General features: G+C 43.6%; 1 protein-coding gene across 4 annotated transcripts in view; it reads right to left on the bottom strand.

Moving 5' to 3' along the window:
• The window catches only part of CALN1 (calneuron 1), a 137,051-nt gene that overhangs the window by 25,192 nt on the left and 91,684 nt on the right, over nt 1-20,175 (bottom strand). For all 4 annotated transcript variants that reach the window (XM_082201309.1, XM_082201311.1, XM_082201312.1 and 1 more), the window contains 2 exons: nt 15,847-15,990; nt 4,211-4,323 (listed from right to left, as the gene is read on the bottom strand). In XM_082201309.1, coding sequence (XP_082057435.1) covers nt 4,211-4,323; nt 15,847-15,990 — 257 coding nt within the window. The remainder of the gene's footprint in view (nt 1-4,210; nt 4,324-15,846; nt 15,991-20,175) is intronic.

The following is a 20,175-nucleotide window of genomic DNA, read 5'->3' as shown; positions in this document are numbered from 1 at the left end:
GAAGAAGAAGAGTTGGAGGGGTTCGCTGATTCCGAGGTGGAGGAGGATTCAGCGAGTCGGAACGAAGACCGATGGAGGGAAATGTTCGAGACGTCGGAAGATGAAGAGGATTCTTTTAGGGGTTTCAGCTCCTCACCGCCCAGAGGAGAGAGTAGGGGCGGGGGAGAGGGGGGCCCTGGAGGGGAGGTGGATGTCAGGGAACTGACATCAGAGGAAAGGGAAGTGGTAGGGCTCCCAGAGACTGGGAGAGAGTCAACAGCCAAGGCAGGGACCAGCAGGGGGAGCGCGGGGTCTCTGGAGGAGGATCTCAGTAATGCTGAGAGAGACGCAGCAGCCCAGGCAGGAAGCAGAAGGGGAGAGAAAGGGGTGAGAGACACTTCGAGCGAAAATAGCGGGGAGGTGTCAGAAGCAACTGCAGGGAGACCTATGCTTCGCCGGAAGCTGTCACGTCGTGAGTCCAGGAGACGCGTTTCCGTTAAGGAACTTCTTTGCTGGAAGCGCTTCCGCAGACAGCCACTGTCGGACTCTACAAGTGACTAGAGCAGACATGTCTGAGGAGCTCTGTCACACACAGAGGTTTGTGGGGTCGCACAAACTCTGAAGGGGCACTATTTTAAGCACAAGCAGCTAATCATCCCCTGACAGGATGTGACTCCTGTGACTTCCTGTAGGTTTCCAGGATGTTGTGGGAGATGGAAGAGGAGAAACTCAGAGTAGCCAACATCTCCTATGCATGGAGACATGGATCCTTTGTCTTGCAACCAGATGACTGAATAAAAAGCCATACAATACGAATTATTTGTTCTTCTTGCCTCTGAGGCTATTGGGAAAGGAGAGGATGCCTGATTCTGCTTGACCACCACCGCTTGACCGGCTCAGGCCACTCTAGATAGCCCAAGGCAATTTAGGGCTATGTACAGTTGACTCAGGGAAAGCCTGGATTTTCCCAGAATTGGCCCAATTCATTTGGAGATTTGGTCAGATCAGGCGCTCAGCCCTAGTGGAAACAAATGGTCCACTTGCCTGTGTGGTCAGCCATCCTCCCCTCTTTCAAAATGAACTACTCACAGCACATAACAACTCAATCTTTTGCGGGTTTGAATTTGATTTAAAAAAGGCGATGGGCAACTTCTCAGAAATTATAGCAGCAGCAGCAGCAGCAGCAGAAAAATGCCCACCTCGGTTCACTTTCCATTCTGAAGACGGAGATTTACACAGCTTTGAAATAACATTTAAATCAGCTTGAAAATAAAAATAGCTGAGCAAAGATGCTCCTTTTATAGGCCAAATGCAGGGCATATAATTAATGATCTTGCTTCTGCTGACACTTCACATTAGTGCTTCCCATCGTGTGCTATTTATTTTGCCTCTAGAGACAAGATCAATTCATTTTGATTCACAAACATTTCAGACGGAGAAGGTTATTATAGAAGTTGAATATAATGGATAATTTCCTTTTGTATTTTGCCTGGGGAAAGCATGTAGGTGGGTGTGCCAATACACATCAGAAGTGAGGAACTGGATCTGGCCACCTCCAGAGTCCCACCCACTTGTCCATCACCTGCTGCCATGATTCCAGGGGATTGACACTGGGCAACTTGCAAAGGGGGTTGCCGCAACCACCAATCAACTGATTGGTACTGGAAGCATGATTGTCAGTTAGAGGGAGAGCCTTCGAGGTCTCTGCAGAGGAGAAAATGCTTCATTTTTAAAAATTTGATCTTTCAAAGAAAAAAATGTATTTGCTTGTGTGTCTTTGGTTTTAAGTTCTCTTGTAGTATGCATGACAAAGAGTTGCAAATACCGTATTGGCCTGAATATAAGCCGCACCTGCAAATAAGCTGCACCTTTAAAATTGGGGGGGGGGGGAGAGAGAGAGAGAGAGAGAAAAGACAATACCTGGGCTGCTCTTGGGGGGGGGGGAGCCAGTGGCCTTCCTCCCTTCCCCTTCTTTCCGGTGGCTCAGCAGAGACTTGGGAGTTGCGAGCAGGTAGTGTGTCATTGCCCCATGCTCCCGGGCTGCTTATGGGGGGGGCAGGGAGTCGCGCCGCTTTGCCAGCAGCGTAAGGTCATAAATATAAGCCACACTTTAACTTTTCATGGTCGGAATTTGGAGGGGGAAAAAAGTGTGGCTTATATTCGGGCCAATATGGTAAAACATAAAAAAGCCCATCATTCTTTAAATAGAGAACATATAAAGAGCCCTGCTGGATCAGGTGAAAGGCCAATCTAATCCAGCATCCTCAAAGTGGCTATATGTTCTCACACCACCTATATCTGTTTTTATAAATAGTGTGTGGAAGCTCTTATACCATTACATAGTTTAGCTACTGTGTAGCCTTGGGCCTAACGGTATCTGATGGAGCCTCGTGTACCTTCTTGCAAAGAGATAACAGGGTTCCTGTTTAGCATCCTGACCAGTATGCTATAAGAAGATAATAAGAGCCTGCTCGATTAGGCCAATGGCCTGGCCACAGAAGCAATCTCCCCTCCTGCATTTCCCAGAAAGTGGTACCCAGAAACTTTGCTGCCTCTGACTGTGGAGTCACAGCATAGCCATCATGGCTAGAAGCCCACAGGTCCTCAGAACTCTTCTCACTAACAGGATTTTCCTCCCCATGCAATTCTGTCTTGTATAGGAAAGCCTAGCCGCTGGGCTCTTGCAATTACATTTTATTTGGTAAGGTGACAAATCTAATTGTAACAGCTACTCAACTGGGCTTTATCCCAAGGTGACAATTACCATACCAGGGCAGCACTTTATGCGCATTATTTTGCAAATGCAGTCCCCCGCTAATGCACTTGTGCGCACTAACAGGCTTCAATTTTACTAATGAAGAGGAACAAGAGAGAGATGCCTGCCATCCTCACTCTTCTACACGGTGCTGATACAGATCTTGGTAATATTGGTGAGATCTAATCATAGATCAAAGCTGGAAACCAAACCACATAATAAATTATGGAGGGAGCTGGGGATGTTTAGCATGGAGAAGACTGAGGTTTGTGTGTGATTTGATACCCTTCTTCAAATATCTGAAGAGATGTCACATGGAAGATGGAGCAAACCTGTTTTCTGCTGCTCCAGAGGGGAGGACCCAAACCAATGGATTCATAGAATCATAGAAGGTAAAGGTAAAGGACCCCTGGACGGTTAAGTCCAGTCAAAGGCAACCATGGGGTTGTGGCACTCATCTCGCTTTCAGGCCGAGGGAGCCAATGTTTTTCCATAGACAGCTTTCCAGGTCATGTGGCCAGCATGACTGAATCACTTCTGGCACAACGGGGCACTGTGACAGAAACCAGAGCAGCGCATGGAAACACCGTTTACGTTCCTGCCACAGTACCTATTTATCTACTTGCACTGGCTTGCTTTTGAACTGCTAGGTAGGCAGGAGCTGGGACAGAGCAATGGGAGCTCACTCCATTGTGGGGATTCGAAGCGCCAACCTTCCGATCGGCAAGCCCAAGAGGCTCAGTGGTTTAGACCACAGCGCCACCCGTATCCCTTATAATCGTAGAACTGTAGAGTTGGAAGGGACAATGCAGGAATCTCAACACACAGCCCCCCACTGAATTTGAAATCATACCAGATGGGCCCTACTTAGCTTTGCAAATCTGCTAGCAGTTTTATTGCTACAGATAATTAAATGCCAAAGACCTAATGAAAAAAAGACATGTTTTTGCCTGGCATATAGAGAAACAAAATAAACTGTTATGTGAATGCAACCTTAGGGCTATGTAGGATTCCACCCCTATTATATATCACTTGACATCATCTCAGGGGTTTTCCCCTAGACACCTATGAAGACAAACAGCACCACAAGGAAGTTAGCACAGACAAGCCTGAATTTAACTCCACTCAAAATCTTCATTGCCCTTTTCAGAAAATTCCCCAGTATTTGTTTTAGAGTTCCCAGCTGCATTTAGCAGCAGCCTACAGCCCCTCACTGCTGAAAAACAGCTCTCACTTTTAACATCCTTCCACTAAAATGTTCTTCAACATGTAACAAAAACACATCGGAAAATGGGGATCAGGAAAAGAAAGATAACTTCTCAGAAACCCTGTGTATCTGAAGAAGTGTGCATGCACACGAAAGCTCATACCAAGAACTAACTTAGTTGGTCTTTAAGGTGCTACTGGAAGGAATTTTTTTATTTTTTCTCAGAAATGCTCACATCTTCTCATTTTGAGCACAACTTTGCCACCAACCTGCCAGAATATGCTGTCAATTGTATTCCCCAGAAAACCATCCCGTCCTTCTGATGACACCAGTTTTGGTCCAAGGATTGTCATGAATTCATCAAAATCAACTTGACCATCCCCTGGAAAGAAAGGCAGACAACAACAACAAGTTTTTATTAACAATACCACGCTAAGAGATTTTTTTAAAATTAATTTGTGGCACAAATTTATAACACATCTTTCTGCAAATTGCAGCCAGGGGAGCTAAGATCCTACCCACACCATACTTAGAAGCATAGAATTGTAGAGTTGGAAGTGACCACAAAGGTCAACCCCCCAAAAAAAAATGAAGGAATTGTTTGCCCAACATGGGGCTCGAACCCACAACCTTAGGATTAAGAGTTTCATGCTCTACCAACTGAGCTTTCCCAGCTTGTTCTAAAGCAGATAGCTCCCCCACAAAGACTTCTGGGAACTGTACTCGTTTTCAGAGTGTTGGGAATAGTAGCTCTATTGGGACAACCTGCTGTTTCCCAGGATATCTGGGGGAAAGTAATGGTGCAGATATGAACTAAGAACAGGGGGAAAGAATTAGTAAGAAAATGATGGCAGGAGAAACATATGAGGTCTGCTGGTGGTTTGCTTCCCTAGTAGCCTCTTTGCATCTGTCACTAGGAGCCAAGATTGTCACAGATATCAGCTACATGAGAACATCAGTAGAGCCTGCTGGATCAGGCCAATGGCCGGTCTAATCCACCATCCTATTTTCACAGTGGCCAACCACACGTCAGTGGGAAACCAGTAAGTTGGATTCCAACACAAGAAGACTCTCCCCTCCTGTGGCTTCCAGCAACTGGTATTCAGAAGCCCTGCTGCCTCCAACTGTGGTAGTAGAGCATTGATAGTTATCTCATCCATGTATTGGTCTAATCTTCTTTTAAAGCCATCCAGGGTGGTGGCCATCATTGTCACTTGTGGAAGCAAGTTCTCCAGTTCACCTATGGCCACAGCTGAAGACATACCCAGACACTCTGGGCAGCTTCCAGCATATATAAAAGCATTAAATATTTTTTAAAAACTTCCCTATTCAGTTGTACCTTGGGTTAAGAACTTAATTCATTCTGGAGGTCCGTTCATAACCTGAAACTATTCTTAACCTGTTCCTAACCTGAGGTACCACTTTAGCTAATGGGGCCTCCTGCTGCCTCCATGCGATTTCTGTTCTCATCCTGAAGCAAAGTTCTTAACCCGAAGAACTATTTCTGGGTTAGCGGAGTCCGTAACCTGAAGCGTCTGTAACCTGAAGCACCTTACCCCAAGGTACCACTGTGCAGGGCTGTTGTCAGGTGGCTGTAAGCATCTCTCACAGCTGGTTGCCAGGAAAGTACAAAGACAAGGGAAAGTTTCTTACCATATGCTTTTTTTAATTCAATATTTACAGAGGGAGGCTTGGAACCCAGCCTCTTGGATAATGGCTTTGTCCCAAATGACTCTCCACCCCCTCCTTATCCCCACTTCCTCATTTGTCATTGTCATCACCTCCCCTATGGGTGCTGTAGAGTCCATAGTCTCCGAGCCCTTTGCTCTCCTACTTTCAAGGCTCACCAGGTTCTGGAAGGGGGGGTCTGGAATGTTTTCTAAAGACACTGTGTCCTTCAGCTGTCGCCCTCCTGGTGCTTCCTCTACCTCCTCCTCTCCCATTATTTCCCAGCTTTCCCCCTCATCTGCCTCTGAGCTGTGACCTCCCTCAAACCCCTGTTGTAATTCTGAACTGTCTTCCTCTTCTCTGAAAGGGTCAGGTTGGGGAAGCAGTCTCCACCATTCCTCTTCTGCTGACAGCTGCCTTCAAGTTAGCGTATTTTTCAGTGTATAAGATGCCCCCATGTATAAGACGACCCCTATTTTTTTGGACCCAAAATTAAAGAAATCAATATTTATTGAGTTGTTGAGTTTTTTTGGGAAGAGATCACCCTTGAGTTTCTTTGGGGGGGGGAGGTTACCACCGCCAATTGCTCACCTGCCCATCTGCTTGCCACTGCCAATCGCCCAACTGCCTAACTGCCCCCCTCTGCATTCACTGACAATCCCCCAATTTTTGCCTAATTTTTTTAAAGAAAAAACATTATACATGGAATGTCTTATACACGGAAAAATATGGTATTTATCTCCTTGGCTAGGTGGTCGCATACCCTTCAATATTTATCTGATAAAAATAGGAATGTTCTAAGGAAAAGTGGGACATTCTGGGATCAAATCAGAAACCAGGATGGCATCTGTAAATCCAGGACTGTCCCTAGAAAATAGGGACACTTGGAGGGTTTGCTGAAGAAGGCCCACTATGTGAGAGGCCAACATTGGATTTCTACAGCTGCTGTTTCCTTAGTGGCCTGCCTTGGCCCCCAGATTCAGAAGTGGAGTTAGCATATGGAATACCTGGGGGGGGGGACTTGCAGATGCTTTTGCTCCATTCATTACACTCTCATCTATTTTGTTGCATCCGAAATTGAAATATATTGCAAGCTGCTCCAAGAATGTCAGTTCGTAGATACAGTAAATTAATGATAAATCATCATATAAAACCCAAACACAATATATACAAATTAAAAGCAGACAGCAGGTAAAGCTAATCAGGAAAAAAATATCAATAAAGCAATGCAGCAATAAATCAACAGCCAGTTAAAGATGTATTTAAACTAAGAAGTGGTGAAAATTCATCGGACTACAGTGGTACCTCGGGTTACAGACGCTTCGGGCTACAGACTCCGCTAACCCAGAAATAGTACCTCGGGTTAAGAACTTTGCTTCAGGGTGAGAACAGAAATCACACAGTGGCGGCAGCGGGAGGCCCCATTAGCTAAAGTGGTACCTCAGGTTAAGAACAGTTTCAGGTTGAGAACGGACCTACAGAATGAATTAAGTTCTTAACCCAAAGTACCACTGTACTGGGATAGCTCACTTGGTAGAGCATGAGACTCTTGATCTCAGGGTCGCTGGTTTGAGGCCAACATGGGGTGAAAGATTTCTGCATTACAGGGGGTTGGCCTGGATGGCAGTAGTGGTCCCTTCCAACTCTACAATTCCATGATTCTATTATTCTAATCCAGGAAAAGGGCCACATCCACACCATATATTTAAAGCACTCTTGTACCACCACAATGATCATAGCTTCCTCCAAACAATCATGGGAACAGTAGATTCCCGCCCCCCCCCTAGTCCCCTCACAGAGCTACTATTCCCAGAGTGGTTTAAAAATTGTAGCTCTTAACAACCCATGGAAAAACACAGAGATAAAAAAATCATGCTCCAAATAATGGCAGAGGTTTGAGATGGAGGAACACTGAGGGGGGAACCACATAGGGTTGCCATATGCCCACTTTTTCCAGGACACGTCCTCTCTTTTATGGGTAGTCATAGCGATCCATAGTGGAAAGCAGAAGTTTGCAAATGTGTCCTCTATTTGGCTCTTCAAAACATGGCAACCCTACACAGAATCTAATGCCCAAAAGCTGATGTAACAGAACATCTCCCAACTCCCTTATCAGTATACAAAACTGTGTTTTAAACTGTCACCTTCCAGTGTCCCCCACCTCACCTCATCCTTCCACACCTGCTTTATTTAAGCTTGTATCAAACTGCAATGTGTGGGTGCAGGAAAATGCAGGAGGTTATAATGGTTTGTCTGCAGAGGGGTAGTCCAAAAGAAGAAGGGGAAATCATGAGCATGGGAGTGAAGGTGAAAGGGGGTTCAAAGGAAGGTTGCAGAATGGAAGAGCAAAATTAATGGGATTGGGAAATTCAATAGTGAGGTTAGTAGTTGCATGGAGTGGGAACAGGAAGGATCAATGCATTAATCCAAGGGAATTGATGTGGGTGGGTGGGAACAGCAAGGATTTGGCAAACAGAGAGGGGCAGCCCCTGCTCTGATATAGCTGCAAAACTAATATCAGTTGAGATCAACTGTTTAAATAACCATCTCAATATGTTTCCACAGAGAGAGAGAAAATAGCATTATATACAGTGGTACCTCGGGTTAAGTACTTAATTCGTTCCGGAGGTCCGTACTTAACCTGAAATGGTTCTTAACCTGAAGCACCACTTTAGCTAATGGGGCCTCCTGCTGCCACCAGCCGCCGGAGCACGATTTCTGTTATCAACCTGAAGCAAAGTTCTTAACCTGAAGCACTATTTCTGGGTTAGCGGAGTCTGTAACCTGAAGCGTATGTAACCTGAAGCGTATGTAACCCGAGGTACCACTGTACTTGCAAAGGAGTTCATTTTTAATTAATTTTTTGTTTTTCACCCTAATTTTTAGTTTCCATCATACACTTGTGGAAGGTAAATTAATAAAATCAACCAGCAATGCCAACTTTTGCCAGTGCTTTCCCCCTGCTCCCCCCGTGTTGGTTCTGTGTGGTCAGCGACAGATCAAAATGCCACAAGGAGCAGCAGGGCATTAAGGAGTTTGGACCACACACAACCCGTAAACCGTAAGCAATTTAATATTCCACAAAATCGTGTAACAGGCAGCAAAGTTTGCAAATGAGCTCTGCAGTTGTTTTCAGTGTTTCCAGCTATTACATAACACGTCGTTACGGGGGTTATTGTTGCTGAAGGAAAGCAAGATCGCAGTCCTGTCCAAACTAGGTTCCGACAGAAGGATACAATGTGTCACAAAGTGATATGGAGTGGATAATATGTACATAATTGGGATAGTTCTAAAATCCAAAGAGGGCATCAGCTGAGGGTTACAACAACTTGGACCTGTGACTGAGGGCAGTAGTTTATGCAAGGCTATGCAAGTAGTTTATGACTGTTCCGGTGCAAGCCTTATTAGGCCTAGTTCTATCTGTGTTGGTGAATCCTTTTCATTCTACTAGTGGTGAGGGGGAAAGAATTTCAATTTGTTAAAGAGGTCCTCTTTTTCACTTTATTGCATTATTAATATAAGGTAGGGTGACTCACTTTTGAAGACCCAGCAAAAAGAATTTTTTTTAAAAAATGATGAATAGGGCCACACACCTGCCTAGGAAAATGAAAGTAAATGAAGGGTGGAGTTTTGGCTGCATCCCATAATAACTGTATCCCATAATAACCGTTACCCATTACTACATAGTTAGTCACTTTATGTAAGACCAGGGCTGAGGAATTTGTTTGGCTGCAGAAACCAAATCTTTATCAGGCCTCCCCACCGCCCTCCCCCATGGTCCAACTTGGACAGGTGTGTGGAACAAGCCACCTGTCAAGTTGTCACAGAGTTGACAGCTGGAGTGGCACCACCCGTTTCCCTTCACTATTAGATTTTGTCATGCATGACACCAGTTGCGCATCCACCAAGTATCCCAGAAAAGGTGGGACATCCACTTTTTTCCCCACACAAGATGGCAGCAGCCATTTTGGGCACTGTGCTCTCATTTGTGCTTGCGCCATGCTCCCCCACCAAGTGCTCTTTCAGGGTAAGATTGTGGTGCAGGTCATGTGACTTGCCCACTGCCGGATTTACATATAAGCTAAACAAGCTATGGTTTAGGGCCCCACTCTCTTGAGGTCTCCCAAAACATTTAAAGGGAAAAAAAACCTGGATGTACATTCCCAAAATATACGATAAAAAACAAATAAAATAAAACCTACATATAGCAAAAGTGTTTTGTGTTTTGTATGGACCTATTAGGTCCACAAATTACCATATAGCATATATTCAACACAAAAAACAGTGGCAATTTGTTGTTGACAAAGGACAGCTGGACATATAAAGGGCCCCATTATCTTCAGTAGCTTAGGGCCTCATCAAACCTAAATCTGGCCCTGGACTTGCCCAGGACTACACCCCAGTTTTGGAACTGAATAGGTTGGGTGGGCATGGATTCTCCAAATGGCTCTGTAGGCCAGGTTCCTCACCCCTGCTTCAGATTTTAGTGGCAGCTAGACTGGTGATTGGGAGCAGCCGCCGAGACCACATAACACTGGTCTTGAAAGACCTACATTGGCTCCCAGTACGTTTCTGAGCACAATTCAAAATGTTGGTGCTGACCTTTAAAGCTCTAAATGGCCATCATTCTACCCAGACACTGAGGTCCAGCACCGAGGGCCTTCTGGCTGTTCCCTCACTACGAGAAGCCAAGTTACTGGGAACCAGACAGAGGGCCTTCTTGGTAGTGGTGCCCGTCCTGTGGAATGCCCTTCCAACAGATGTCAAGGAAATAAACAACTATCTGGCTTTTAGAAGACATCTAAAGGCAGCCCTGTTTAGGGAAGCTTTTAATGTTTGATGCATTACTGTATTTTAATATTTTGTTGGAAGCCGCCCAGAGTGGCTGGGGAAGCCCAGCCAGATTGGCGGGGTATAAATTATTATTATTATTATTATTATTATTATTATTATTATTATTATTATTTGGGGGGGTTTAACATGACTAAACATTTCTACATGAAAAAACAACAATCACAGACACAGTGGAGGGAGGACACTTCTAGGCACTTCCAGGGGGTGCAGAAATGTTGGCCACCCTCGTTCCAAAAGCTATGCCCTGCCTTTCAAGTATAATGCGCAAAAACTAAGCTCTCAACTCGGTTTTATTTGTGACCTCGTCTGGACAGAGAGGCAGTAGATCTGCAGAAGAGCAGAGCCTCTTATCTTTCAAAGCATCTCTTTCAGAAAGATAGGAAGGGCACCTTCCTCCCTTCTGCGCAGGGACATCAAGTCAGATTCTATCAGTCACACGACACTTTGGATTACCAGCAACTGTGTGTCATGTAAAGCGACAACGCAGTAAAAGACAATTTACACAGCGGCAGATCACTTGAAAATGCAATGATAAAAAGAGAATGTGAGAGATATGCCACAAATAAAGTTAAATGAATTAAGGTGGATGCCGACCCACTCCAAATCAAATTGCAGCCTGAACAATTACTTCCCGGTTCCTTATTTGCACATTTGTTTTGGCTGGGGAGGGTGGGCTTTATTTTTCAAAGGACCCCTTCCCACCCTCCATGCATAGGCTAGGGCATTTTCCCCCCAACTTGAGTCTTCAGCTGCTTTTGGACCACAATTCCCATCATCCCTGACCACTGGTCCTGCTAGCTAGGGATGATAGGAGTTGTAGTCCCAAAACAGCTGGAGACCCAAGTTTGGGAACTTCTGCCCTAGAGCAAGGATTGGCCCAGTTTTTTCTGCATCGTGGGAGATAAGGTAATCAACAGCTACTAGCTATGATAGCTATGTTCTCCCTCCACTCTCAGAGAAGACGTGCTTCTGAATATTAGTTGCTGGAAACTGCAGGAGAGGAACGTGCAGTTGCCTGCTAACACTTCAGAAGTTACATTGATTTTACATTTGTAGAATGTAAACACCCTTCTGAGTAACATCCTTCTTTTTTAGACTATAGAACAGATCCATATGTCTCTGTAATATTATGCAATATTATGCAAACATGAGGCACTATGGATTTTCACTTTAAATTCCTGGCGGACTCAGTGGCCAGCTTTATTCAGCTGCATGTCTGCAACATCTGCTTCCCATAATTAATGATTAATCACATTAGAATACAAAATCAAAGTCATTATAAATTACCAGTACGTTTCATGGAAGTGGTGTTTATTCTGTTTTGCCTTGAGAGGAGTATGAGGATAATATCTCAATGAAATATTCAATAATCCTAGGTAAGCATATAGTATACTGTGTACACATTTTTTGTTTAATGATGTTATATACGTTGAATCTATTTTTTACTTATTTAAGCAAGAACATATACTTATATAACATACAGAAAGAAATGAAGAAAAACAATATAATTGAATTAAAATCTCTCTCTCTCTCTTAATTTGGTTTGTTTCATTCACTATTCCTGGAAAATTATTAGCATTGGCATTGAAGAGTAGTAATATTTCTTTAGAGAATTGTTTTATTTATAAATACCAGGCTATTGTTCTCTGGGTCTTACAATATTCCCACTTAAAGCTGAAATGTTACTAAGAATTCCAAATTTTTCACAGGAAGCATTTGAACAATATGAAACATCAGGAATAGCTTTCTGATGGTGAGAGTTGTTCAACAGTGGAACGGACAACAGTGGTACCTCGGGTTACATACACTTCAGGTTACATACGCTTCAGGTTACAGACTCCGCTAACCCAGAAATAGTACCTCGGGTTAAGAACTTTGCTTCAGGATGAGAACATAAATCGTGCTCCAGCGGTGCGGCGGCAGCAGGAGGCCCCATTAGCTAAAGTGGTGCTTCAGGTTAAGAACAGTTTCAGGTTAAGGACGGACCTCCGGAATGAATTAAGTTCTTAACCTGAGGTACCACTGTATCTTGAAAGGTGGTGGACTCTCAATCACTAATACTGTATTTCCTAAACAGAGGTTGGATGGTGATCTGTCAGGGATTCTTTAGTTGTGATTCTTGCATTGCAGAAGTTTGTTGTTGTTTTCATTCATCTTTATTGGGTAATTTTCTTTTAAATAACAATGGAACCACATGCAATCATAGTGAAAAAACTCTGCTATCTTTTGTTGTACATGTATTATTTTGTATTATTTTATTTTATGTTTGGACAAACATGTACAACAGCATTGCAGAAGTTTGAACTAGATGATCCTTGGACTTCCCAATGCTGCAATTCTATGCTTCTATGAATTAATTTCAGAAAACTTTTTATTTTTACCATCAATGCCTGGTGTTTCTACAGCATAAGGCAGTTAGCAGCAATCAGTTACAGGTAGGTAGCCGTGTTGGTCTGCCGTAGTCGAAACAAAATAAAAACATAAAAAAATTCCTTCCAGTTGCACCTTAGAGACCAACTAAGTTTGTTTTTGGTATGAACTTTCGTGTGCATGCACACGAAAGCTCATACCAATAACTAACTTAGTTGGTCTCTAAGATGCTACTGGAAACAGCAATCAGTTTCTCATGGTGCTCTATTTGGTTTGGTATGGTTTTATATACAGTGGTACCTCGGGTTACATACGCTTCAGGTTACAGACTCCACTAACCAGAAATAGTACCTCGGGTTAAGAACTTTGCTCCAGGATGAGAACAGAAATTGTGCTCTGGCGGCATGGCGGTAGCAGGAGGCCCCATTAGCTAAAGTGGTGCTTCAGGTTAAGAACAGTTTCAGGTTAAGAACGGACCCCCGGGACGAATTAAGTACTTAACCCGAGGTACCACGGTATTTGGAAAATGTTTATTTTTGAATACTGGTCACTGTCCATACCAAAGAGATGGATGGATGCATGGACTGAATGACTTGTGCTCCAGATATCTGAAGGAGCAGCTCCACCCACACAGAGCTGTTCTGCCCTGTGGTGTGCAAGGGGCAATTTTGACTGAGGTGACATTGCCTGTGATGGCTTCCAGTTTGCTGAGTGCTGCCTTCTTCAAGGTTATCCATCTCAAGACATTGCAAGCCTCCAGTTGCTGGGTCGACTACTAGATCTTTTTGCTCAGGCCTTTGATGGTGGAAAATGAAAGGAAGGTTTTAAAAAATGACCCTCCCCTTGGCAGATCTATTATCTCTAATGGCTGTTCATTTTTGAATTTTAATCTGTTATGTTGATTCTGTATGTGCCCCATCCCAGGTCTGCATTGAAAAGGGCAGGTAATAAACATATTAAAGAAAGAAAAGAAAATTATCTCCTTGCAAACCTTCCTGGGAAACAGATGGCTGAAGGATGACATATATCAATGAACAAGTGAAACCAGCGCCTTGATTTGAGCCTGGACATGGTGGAATAGTCAGTACAGTTAATATAAAATTAGTCCCAGTCATCTAACCCAACCTGAAGGAGAGCTCATATATCATACTGCAGAACCAAAGGGAGATGAAAGGCAATTCTGTTATGAAACTTCCAATTCCATTACCAAACCTAAAGCACCATAGCTAAGCAGATGTATGAACCTACCAAGCAACACCTGAGGCCAGTGGAAACTGTTTGTCAAAAACCAATGAGTTGTACTTGGAAATGAGCACAGAGTAATCAGCATGGATTGGTACGTTTGTCACCTACAGCATGCATCGAACCATCTGCACCCCCATTAGCTTTTCCTGTTTGCCGAATAGATGGACGCAAATGTTTTGCAATAGAAAATAGATGCTTTGGTCTGAATTCCTGCTCCTGCCCCCCCCCCATTCAGTGGGAAATAAATGCACCAATATATTGTGGCACTCATAATCAAAAGATCCTATAATTACCACTACAGTGGTACCTTGGGTTAAGTACTTAATTCGTTCTGGAGGTCTGTTCTTAACCTGAAACTGTTCTTAACCTGAAGCACCACTTTAGCTAATGGGGCCTCCTGCTACTGCCATGCCGCCCAGAGCACAATTTCTGTTGTCATCCTGAAGCAAAGTTCTTAACCCGAGGTACTATTTCTGGTTAGTGGAGTCTGTAACCTGAAGCGTACGTAATCCGAGGTACCACTGTATTTAGCAAAATTTAGGTTGAAAAAATGTCTGCAACCCAATGCTCCCCCCCCATCAATGTTATTCCTACTCAAGAGGTGACCTATTGAAATTAATGGACAAGACTAAGGTCCAATTATTCCAATGGATCTCCTCAGAGTGTAATTAATTATTCTAACTCATTCCATTCCTCCTTCACCAGCCTAGCTCCCATGATAGACCGAGACCTCCACAGCTACATAAGCAAGAAAATGAAACAAGTGAAATATCTGGTCAGAGATTTCTCAGCCAGGCTGGTTCATAAAGGCAAATGGGGAGCTCTCCCACCAACGTCAGTCATCTTTCTTCCAAGCCCACCTGCCTGCCGTCTTACTTATAACCCATCTGGGGGTGGTCCTGGCTGTCTATTTCGTCCTCCTTAGTCTCAGCACTGCCCCTGGTAAAACTCAACAGGGAGGAGGATGGGGGGAAAAAACTAGAATGATTTGGCTCTGCCCATCATTGGTTCTTTCCACCTAACACTGACTCTGGTTCCACCTATTGTTGGCCTCTCTGTCTGCAGGGGATGCAAATTAAGGGAATCCCTGCTTCCCGCGAGGCTGGCACCAGCCTCGCGGGAGTGAGTGTGGGCGGGGTCGTGAGTCCGCAACCCCCCCTCCTCCTGAAGTTCGGTAGTGGCATTGTATGCATTGGACTGCTAAATTTTGCGTAGATGGAGGTTATGTCCTCTGTGAACATTTATGCATCTTCATATACTGAACACGGTATATGCAGAGAGAAACTAGAGGACAAACATACTATGTAGAAAGGACACCAGATTAAGTCAACTGGAACCAAGAGTATAATCCTAGATATGAAGAGTTTTATTGTAAGCATGATAAAAGTTTGAGCAGCTTTAGGCATTGCTTCTAGAAGTTTGAACAGACATAGGCATCATGGAGAAAATCATGTTATGCTAATTCTCATCTCACTTCACTCATGGATTTCCTAACCTTGGTTGTTTCCCCAAAGCCAGTTGCTTCCCTTGCTATCCACCCCAAATTCCTTCAAGCAGATAGCCTCTCCACAAATTATGGAGAACCTAGATCAATCCAGACCTTTGATCCATCTAGCTCTCCAGGGTTTCAAACAGTGGTCTTTCTCATCTGCACCCGAAGGTGGTACCTGGGACTTTCTGCATGGCAATGATGTGAAGAATGCAAAGGAACTACAGTCCTCCCCCGTCCCCTTGACATAAAACCATGATGGAAGCAAAGAGGACTCACCATCCATGTCAAGGCGCTGCATGATAATTGCCAGTTCCACCTCGCTAGGCATGTATCCCAAGGAACGCATCGCCATGCCCAGCTCTTGTTTGGAAATGAAGCCATTGCCATCGCGATCCAGTACTCGGAAAGCTTCGCGGATTTCTGCAGTGAAGGGAGAGAAATATTGTGCACTGAATTCCTTTAGAATTACTTTCTGACTCAAAAATAAGGCAAGGGGATTCCCAGGGGTGGAGATTAGAAGAGGGAGTCCTCTTTGTTGGTCCACTTCCCTCAGATGTTCTGGTGGTGTTGGCCAAGAAGACAGCATTTCCTGTGGTAGTCCCTAAGTTCTGAAATAACCTTCCCACAAAGGTGTTTCTGATTTATTTGCTATACAACTTTTGGCAAATGCTCAAGACACACCTGTTTGACACCTGAGATGTGTGGTTTCAGCAACCACCCAATTCCTGTGACTATACTCTATTTTAACAGTTTTTAATTTTGAATTCTCACTGTGGTGAGGGGTGGGTAATAATAATTATAACAATACCTTCAAGCCAGCAGCTGGTTACAAATAGTGAACACCAGCAACCTTCAGGGAGCCAAATGAAGGAAGTTTTTCTAAATGATGAGAGAGTGGGTTGATTGTCCCTGATGACTGGCCATGCTGACTGACAGTGATGGTAGCCCAAAAGCATCCAGAGAGCACCAGATTGGGAAATGCTTAGAAGTTGTTCATAACCACAACAGAAACTCATCTCAAATGCTTGCTACAGATCAGGAAGTCCAAGAGGACGGCAGCATGTTTGGTAAGCACAGTCAATCTGGAAGTTAACCATGTGCTCAAGGCCATAGAAGGAGGAGGTACACTTAACACATAAGTTGTCAAAATAAATCCCCCATCTTTGATATATAAGACTAATAAAACAGATTGCTTCGCAGTCTCTTCTCTCTCTCTCTAGGAAAGGAGATTGGCAACTCTGTGGCAGAACACGCAGATGCAATGGAACAACGAGATGCAATTCAACAGAGCCATATTTCCCGTGGGAGTCAAACCCATACGCTCCCTTGGTTAAGTTCTTAGCTCGGAACAGTGGCACTATTCCATCTCTTGAGCGAGTCCTCAAGATCAAGATGGAAAAGGTTTCACTGGGTGAGAGAGACCAAACACGTTTAAAACAAGCTTTCAGTTCCAAGAACTTGAAGGTGAATTTAGTACAGCAGGTTGGGTTCAAGGCCTGCTCCCCAATTGTCCAAATATTATTGGCTTGAAAACACAGATGTGTTCAATGGCTTAATTGTGTATGAATGAACCAAAACACCCTCCCACGTTTCCCCCCATTTTTTTTATTACTTATATTTGTTCAGTTCCTCACTAAACAAGTTCTGAAGGCATCATACAAAAAGGAAACCTATTGCCATAATGCTCACCCACCCCAGATCCACAAAGAAAGTTAAAAACCCAACCCAGCATAAAACTCAAATACAAAATGACCAACAGAATAAAGCATAATACTGGTCAAAGGCCTTAAATGACAATTTTAGGTTATATTTTAGTGATTAAGATTTAACTTATATATTTTTAACTGCTGCTATATCTGTATTGTCCCTGTTATACCCAACTGCAAATTAAAATGTATCCCTTTCGTGTTTTATGACTTCCCTGATATTGTATGTGAGCTGGAACTGGTCTGTGACTGAAATTAATAAATTCAGTTGTACTAGTCAAAGGAGCAAAAAAACAGCAAGCAAAGACAGGGACTGTGACCACCAAATAAGGGAATTAAAAGCATCATGCTCTTTAAAGGTAGAGACAAACAAGCCCTAGTCAGTTGGTATGAGAGCACCACCAAAAGCTGTCCTAGAAACTCCAGCGGGTACAGAATGCTGCAGTGAGGCTCCTCACGGGGTCTCTGCCATGGGAGCATATTCACCCAGTGCTTTTCAAGCTGCACTGGCTCCCGGTGGAGTACAGGGTCAGATTTAAGGTGCTGCTTTTGACCTTTAAAGCCCTTCACGACCTAGGACCCTCGTACCTACGGGACTGCCTCTCCTGGTATGCCCCACGGAGAGCCTCAAGGTCCATAAATAACAACACCCTAGTGGTCCCAGGCTCTAAGGAAGTTAGATTGGCTTCAACCAGAGCCAGGGCCTTTTCAACTCTGGCTCCGGCCTGGTGGAACGCTCTGCCTCATGAGACCAGGGTCCTGTAGGATCTGATTTCTTTCCCCAGGGCCTGTAAGACAGAGTTGTTCCGCCTGGCCTTTGGCTTGGAGCCAATTTGATTCCCTCCCCTCCCCCCATTTTCTTTTTTCTTTTCCTTCTCCTGCAATGAGGCTACATTTTAATATTTTAATGTTCCATTATTTTAATGTTGTATTTTATTTTTGTTTTTAAGTTGTAATCATTCATCTTGTTTTTATTATTGCTTGTAAGCAACTCTGAGCCCGGCCTTGGCTGGGGAGGGCGGGGTATAAATAAAAAATTATTATTATTATTATTATTATTATTATTATTATTATTATTATTATTAAACCCCCAGTCTTCTTACATCTACCCTCCAAACTGCAAACTGAGAAGGGTTTCCCTTGGTAGTGATAACATAATCTCTTCTGGAATTCTTCTCAATGTGGAATACTCAGGATGAAACGGTGAAATCTGCTATGATTAAATGGGCACAAGATGTTGGACATAACATTATGTTTGCTGACTGGGAATAGTTGTGGACCACAGGTATGAAATTTACGGCATGTAATGCCCTAAGAGAGAATATTATGAAAATGATATACAGGTGGTACATAACCCCAGTCAAGCTTGCAAAAATCTACCATTTGCCCGATAACAAATGTTGGAAATGTAAAGAAACTGAAGGTACATTCTTTCACCTTTGGTGGACGTGCCCAAGGATTAAGGCTTTCTGGGAGATGATATATAATGAATTGAAAAAGGTATTTAAATATACTTTCTTGAAGAAACCAGAGGCCTTTCTCCTGGGCATAGTCGGCCAATCGGTGTTAAAGAAGGACAGAACTTTCTTTATGTATGCTACAACAGCAGCAAGAATACTTATTGCAAAGTATTGGAAGACACAAGATTTACCCACTCTGGAAGAAAGGCAGATGAAAGTGATGGACTACATGGAATTGGCGGAAATGACTGGCAGAATCCGAGACCAGGGAGAAGAGTCGGTGGAAGAAGATTGGAGGAAATTTAAAGACTATTTACAGAAATATTGCAAAATTAAGGAATGTTAGAATGATGTTGGATTGAAGTTAAGTGGTTTCTAGCGGTAATGGTTTAAAAGAATATGGAAAAATTGGATTTTTAATAGGTAAAAATTTAATGTTATAATATATTAAGATTAAACATCAGGATAATAAGGAGGGAAAGGAATTGCTGAACTAATAAATTGAACTGGAATACAAAAAAGGGAGGTATGAGGAGGTCCGGGAAACAAGTAAATGAAAGATAAGTGATGTAAAGATGGAATTATGTTTAACTGTTTTTTATTTCTTATTTTTTCTTTTTCATTATGTAATATTGTGAAAACTTTAATAAATATTTATTTATTTATTTTTTAAAAAGAATTCTTCTCAATGTGAACTTTGGAGACCTTTCCCCAGCCCCCAGCCCACCCACTGAGGGGGGCTTGGAGGCAAGAGAGGGGGTCTTTTCAGTTGCAGCTCCCCCTCTGCGGAATGCTCAACCCAGTGAGGTCCACCTGACACATTCTTTGATATCTATTGGTGCCAAGTAAAGACTTATCTCCCTGCTCCCCAGGTTTTCATAGACTAAGGAGAAGGGTTTAGGAAGGACCCACTTCCTCTGGGCTCTGTTAACTGTTCTCCCCCCATTTCATCCTCCTCTTTCCCCTCCTCATCCATTTCTACCTGGCATTCCATGCCTGCACCAGGTGATGCCTTGAGACTCATGGCACACATTGTAGCCTTGGGCCATTGTCATGTTGCAAGGGAAGCCTGTTCCCTCCTCCATTGCTTCCCCAAGCAATGTCGATCTGAAAGCTACCATGCCTTGAAAAAGCAACTCGAGGTTCCTTGAGCATTTTCAAGGGAAGCCAAACAATAATGGAAAATTCAAATCAGCGGAGTTCTGGAGCTCTGTCTTCACTGCTTATGGGGAACAATTATCTTGCAATCTGGTTGTGATTATTGGCTGTGTGTGTCAATGATTTAGCACTGTTCTGGCTTGTTTGAGAAGGATCTCAGATTTTCAAAATGCCCATAGGGAAGCTCCTGTTTAGCTCCACAGCCTGCGAGGGCTTTGATGATTTCCTACCAGGGCTCAGTATCATGTTTAGAGCAGAGAGTGGGCTTGGGTTGAGTCACG

Source organism: Podarcis vaucheri (assembly GCF_965113315.1).
Source record: "Podarcis vaucheri genome assembly, chromosome: 15".
Lineage (NCBI taxonomy): Eukaryota > Metazoa > Chordata > Lepidosauria > Squamata > Lacertidae > Podarcis > Podarcis vaucheri.
The sequence above is the reverse complement of the archived record's forward strand: the minus strand, read 5'-3'. Positions and strand labels throughout refer to the sequence as shown.